General features: G+C 56.3%; 1 protein-coding gene across 1 annotated transcript in view; it reads right to left on the minus strand.

Moving 5' to 3' along the window:
- The window catches only part of SALL1 (spalt like transcription factor 1), a 14,840-nt gene extending 10,078 nt beyond the window's left edge, over nucleotides 1–4,762 (minus strand). Inside the window, exon 1 of the mRNA XM_042877176.1 lies at nucleotides 4,309–4,762. Within this exon, the coding sequence (XP_042733110.1) occupies nucleotides 4,309–4,384 (76 nt within the window). The 5' untranslated portion in view covers nucleotides 4,385–4,762. The remainder of the gene's footprint in view (nucleotides 1–4,308) is intronic.
- Nucleotides 4,763–4,868: the final 106 nt, after the last annotated feature.

The raw sequence follows: 4,868 nt of genomic DNA on the forward strand, positions 1-4,868 counted from the left end.
GAACGAATCCACCCTAATGAGCACAATTAAAAAATGTCTTCCTTATGGATGGAGCAAAACGAACACTAGATGGGGTTCCAGTTGCAACAGTTTCTTCAAAAAGTTCAGCGCAGTTTCACTGTTCCAGTGACACGTAAAAGAAAGGCTCCTTAAGGCTATATCTAAACTTCGGCTTACATAAACATTGGCAAAGGGACAAGAAACGAAATCCCTGTTGTTTGGAGGGTAAAACGGAGCTATGGGAACTACCTGTCAATCTCCTCTTCGGGGGTCTGGCATCTGAGGGGTGACAGGGGAATAGGGTTAGCAAAAGAAGCAAAGCTGATAAGGTGAAGCTAAAATAAACTACTAACTTCCTGCTAAGCAACCAGTAAGACTCAATTCGGGGGTCACTGGCAAGATATTGAAGTACATATTGTGATCTGAACCCTGTCACCTTTGGATGGAAGGAGGCTAGCAAAGGTTAAAACAGCTGAACACTTAGAGGTTTTTCTAGCAGCAGCCGTGCAGACCCGAAGCAGCAATTTCACTCCTGCATTTCAACTTTCATTTTTTCTGCACTGCGAAGCACTTGGGTGTGATGCACCTTAGCACGTAGCACAGGCACCCAGCAAAGCCTCCCCAGTGGGCATTCAGCCAGGGGTGCCCTTTCTGCAAATGGTTTCAAAGGAGCACAACTGCGTTTCCTGAGAGGCACCCCAGGTCATTTCAAGAAGGATTTGTGCTTCCACAATTAAAATGTGAATATGGTTAAAAGCGAGTTATGCAATGAGAGCTGGTACAGCTAAATATACAGCAGGGCTTGTCCTCGGAGAGCCAGATGCTACTTAGCATCTAAAAGATAAATAAGGTACAAAGTAAAACGTAAATATTTTGCAGCGAGACAAAGCTGCGGGTTGTGTAGGGGAAAGGCACGCGAAATGGGTCGGAGCTAACAGCGGGTTCAGGAGACTCCCACCATATGGGTTTTGGTAATTATTTCTGAATCGCATCTGCATAAGTGATATTTCAAAGGGCCCTCTGAGCTCCGGGCTCACCTTTGGAAAACACATCCGTGCAGTTGTGAGGCGATCCGCTGCGGTTATCTCACCAAAAGGCCTCGTTACGTAACTAACTAAAAGCAGCCCAACCGAGCCATTATTTCTCCTGAGCGCCCTGCCCTTCAGATCGCACTAAAGAAAGCCATCATAATTTCTCTCATTTCATGGGCCCAGTAACAATTACGCGGGTGATCATAAAGCTGTAGCAGGAATTTACCAAAATCCATTACCGACATGAAAAGCCAGCAGTTCTGACAAGCCTTTTTATGGAAGGGCAGCAAAGATTTTTCTACCCCGAAAGCCTGGCTGGCTTCTTTCTCTGACATAACTTGTGCCCTGGGAAACTGTGCTCCAAGAACGCTCTCCTACAATTAGCAGCACAATTCCGAGCAGCTCCGAGACAATCCTGAATGCTCATGGAAGTAGCCGGGGTTATTAACAAAAGGAAATAATCCCACAGCCTCCTGCCCACTTCCTACCAGTAATTAGTTACTTGTTGAACACAATTTATGCTGCAAGTAATTTCTACTATTAATCTGATACCCGTTCCACTTAATCCAACGTGAACTTTATTAAAAGTGCACATTTGCAGGGTGGAGGTGAAGGGTAAATTTACTTCTCCACCGATCGCACCAGAAATACATTTTAAGCGCAGATCTGCCTGTAAGGGTGAACTCCGTGAGCTTTGAACTGTAACAAAAGGGACCGGTAAGAAAATAAATACACGCTGCTGCAGCGTACTGAACTTTTCGCTATCGATCTTCAGCCACGGAGCCGCAACAGAAACTCGAACAAAGCAGAACTCAATCAGGTGCAAGGAGTGCTCGCGGGGCCACCCTGCCCGTTCCCAGCTGTGCTCACTGCGAGCGCCTCAAGGACGCGCGCCGCTACGTTTGCCCGAGCCCCGCGCAAGATGTAGAAGAACACCAATCTGAAGTCGCGGTACGAAAGGAAAAGAGCGCTCGGAATCCCGAGTTTTCGCTCCGCGATTGCGAGGCACACAACTCACAGCCGCCCCTCCGCAGCGCGCCCTGCCTTGCCCTGCTCGGGGGCGGCTGCCGCGGGGCCGCGCCGTGCCGTGCCGGGATTACCGCAAATCCCGCTCCGGGGGCAGCGGCCCGCGGGCAGCCCGCTGGGAGCGCAGCGCCCGGACACGCCGACAGCCGTAAGGCGAGCCCGCCGCTCCGAACCGGGAAGGGGGGAAAAGCTCCGAGAGATGCGAGAGTAAAGCACGCTTCTTCCCGGGCTATCGGCCGCAGTCCTTAAACGGGAGCTTTGTCGTTTACTTATTGAACTTCCGATAGCCACGCGCACCGCACGCAGCTCCGCTTCCGCGCCACCGCTTCGGGCAAAGCCCAACTTAGCGCACGTACAGCGCTCAGCAACAGGCGGAGGGCCGCTCGGCTGCCATGCCCGTCTCACGCCCGCGGGGTCTCGCTTTTGAAAACGGTGCACAGAATCAGATCGGAAGGCTAAAACCAGGGGAAAATGGCTACTTTTTAAGACGATGGGTGGGAACGATTGGCTCCGCTCCGTCTTGCAGCAACAAAACGGAGAGCGAGCGTCAGGAGAGGCAATTAAACAAAGTGAAGATTGGGAAAAATCCCTCCCTGCTTTCCCAGGAAGGTAATTTCCATTTCAGCTTTCCCCTTCCCCGCTCACTTTAAAAAGTTTTAAACTCTTTCCCGGGAGGCCGAGGGAAGACAAACAAAAACTCGACGCTTCCCCAACTCCTGCTCGAAACTTCAAGAGGAAGTGGGAATAACACGGGAAGAAAAATAAATACGTTTGCCGAGATGAGAAAGGGGACGAAGCTCAGCGAATGGCAAAACCCGAACGCACTCAGCGCGCGCAGAACTCGGCCAAAACCCAGAAGCAGCCTCCCAGGAACCGAGTGACTTTTAAGAAACGTTTCGGCAGAGCCGGACGAAGCGAACGTCCGCTCGTTCTCTGCTTTCTGACGCGTCGGGCCCGGGCTTCGGGGAGCGCTCACACGGGCGGGACGGAGTCCCGCAAACTTTCCGCCCCGATTCCCCGCGCGGCGGTGGGACCCTCCCCGAACTCCGCGGGTAGCAGCCGCGGGCAGCGCTCTGTTCCCACTCCCGGGGTGCGGGGGGGGCCGGGCCGGGCAGCTCCGGGCGGCGGCAGCAGCGCCGGGAGCCCACAGCCGGCCCCGGGAGAGCGGAGGGCCCGGGCCGCCGCTTCCTGGGGAAGTTGCCGGGGGAGCCCGAGGTGTTTCCTCCCGACGGGGCCGGGCGGGGAAGCGGCACCGCCGCACCCCGTTCCTCCCCTTACCTGCCCGCCCGGAGCGCTTCTGGCCACCGGCTCCCTCCGCCCCGGCGCTCTCCCGCCGCATGGCCGCTGGGTACCTGCCCCGGCCCCGCGCCCGGCGGCCACTTGTCGCCCCGCGACTCGGCGCAGGTACGGACAGGGCACGGCCCCGCGGCGAAACTCCTCCGAAAGCCCCTCACCGGGAGGGGGAGGGACGGGGGGGGGGGGGCAAAAAAAAAAAAAAAAAAACAAACAAAAAAAAAAAAAAAAAAAAGGGAGATTTCACACGCTGCCTCTCCAAATCCTGGCGGACACAAAGCCGCTGTTTATTCCTCGCTCACTGACTCGGAGAGGGAAAGCAGAGAAGAGAAATTAAAAAAACAAAAACAACAGCACCCCGAGGGTGAGCGAGCGGATCCCCACGCTCCCGGAGCTTCAAGCTGGCGGCCCGGGGCAGCTCCCGGCGCGGGGCGATCTCCCCAGCCCGGCCCGGCGACAACTTTTCCGCCTGCGGGAAGCGCTCGGAGCCGGAGCGCGGGGGTCGGAACGGGGGGGGAGCGAAGCGGGTGCCCGGGGGGAGCTTTCCGCCGGCGGGGCGGTGTGGGTGGCCGGGCCGGGGCATCCGCGGCGCGGGTGCGGGCTCGGGGGCCCCGCCACAGCCCCGCTTTGTGCCGCCGCTCCGCGGGGCGCGGGTCCGTCCCCTGCGGGTTCGGGAGGGCAGCCCGCCCCGCGGGAGGAGGGCGGAGGGAAAGCGGCGGGGAACGGAAAGAGTTCGGGGGTTCGTTAAGAACCACGCGAAAGAGAATGCCGAGTTGGAAAAAAAAGAAAAAAGAGAAAAAAAAAGAATAAAATCAAAGCCGACTACTCGGGAGCAAAAAGGGAAAAGAACCCCCCCGGCCGTAACTCCCGGAGAGCGGCAGTCCCGCTCCGCAAGGTAAGCAGCTCCGTTTTGTGCGTTTGTGTGAAAATGCGTGCGAGGGAGAGCAGAGGCACTCACCATTTCGCTGGGATAACGAGGCCAGATCGGGGTCGGATTGGAAATGCTGAGGCTTCGCCTGCTTCCTCCGCGACATGCTGGCTCAAACATCAGCTGGGGCAGAATAAAAAATTACTAAAAAAAAATCTTCTCAAAATTACGGAAATCGAGCCTCCCCCCCCCCAGCCTCCCCGGTCCTCCGCGCACCGCGCATGTGTCCTGCTATAATTATGATTATCAATAATGCATTGCGATTAATCATAGAGGGGCTCTTTGAAAGGCGATTGGCACATGGCCAGCTCTATTCAAACCAGCTCGCCTTAATCAATTAAGCGCTGATTTGCTGGAGACCCTTGTCTCTCCGCCGCTCCCACCCAATGAGTCGATCCATGCGGCGGGAGAAGGGGCTGGATTTCCCCAAAGCTGTTTGGATACAGTTTAACCCTCTTAGCAACCAGCTGGGGCCGCGCCGCGCCATCCCGGTTACTATAGGAATGCGGCTCCCCGCGCCTCTCCCCGCAGCCCCGATGGGCGCCCCGCGCTCCCGCCTGCCCTCCGCTTTTTTTTTTGGGGGGGGGGGG

Source organism: Lagopus leucura, unplaced genomic scaffold, assembly GCF_019238085.1.
Source record: "Lagopus leucura isolate 7727_CA_CO unplaced genomic scaffold, USGS_WTPT01 Super-Scaffold_100017, whole genome shotgun sequence".
Lineage (NCBI taxonomy): Eukaryota > Metazoa > Chordata > Aves > Galliformes > Phasianidae > Lagopus > Lagopus leucura.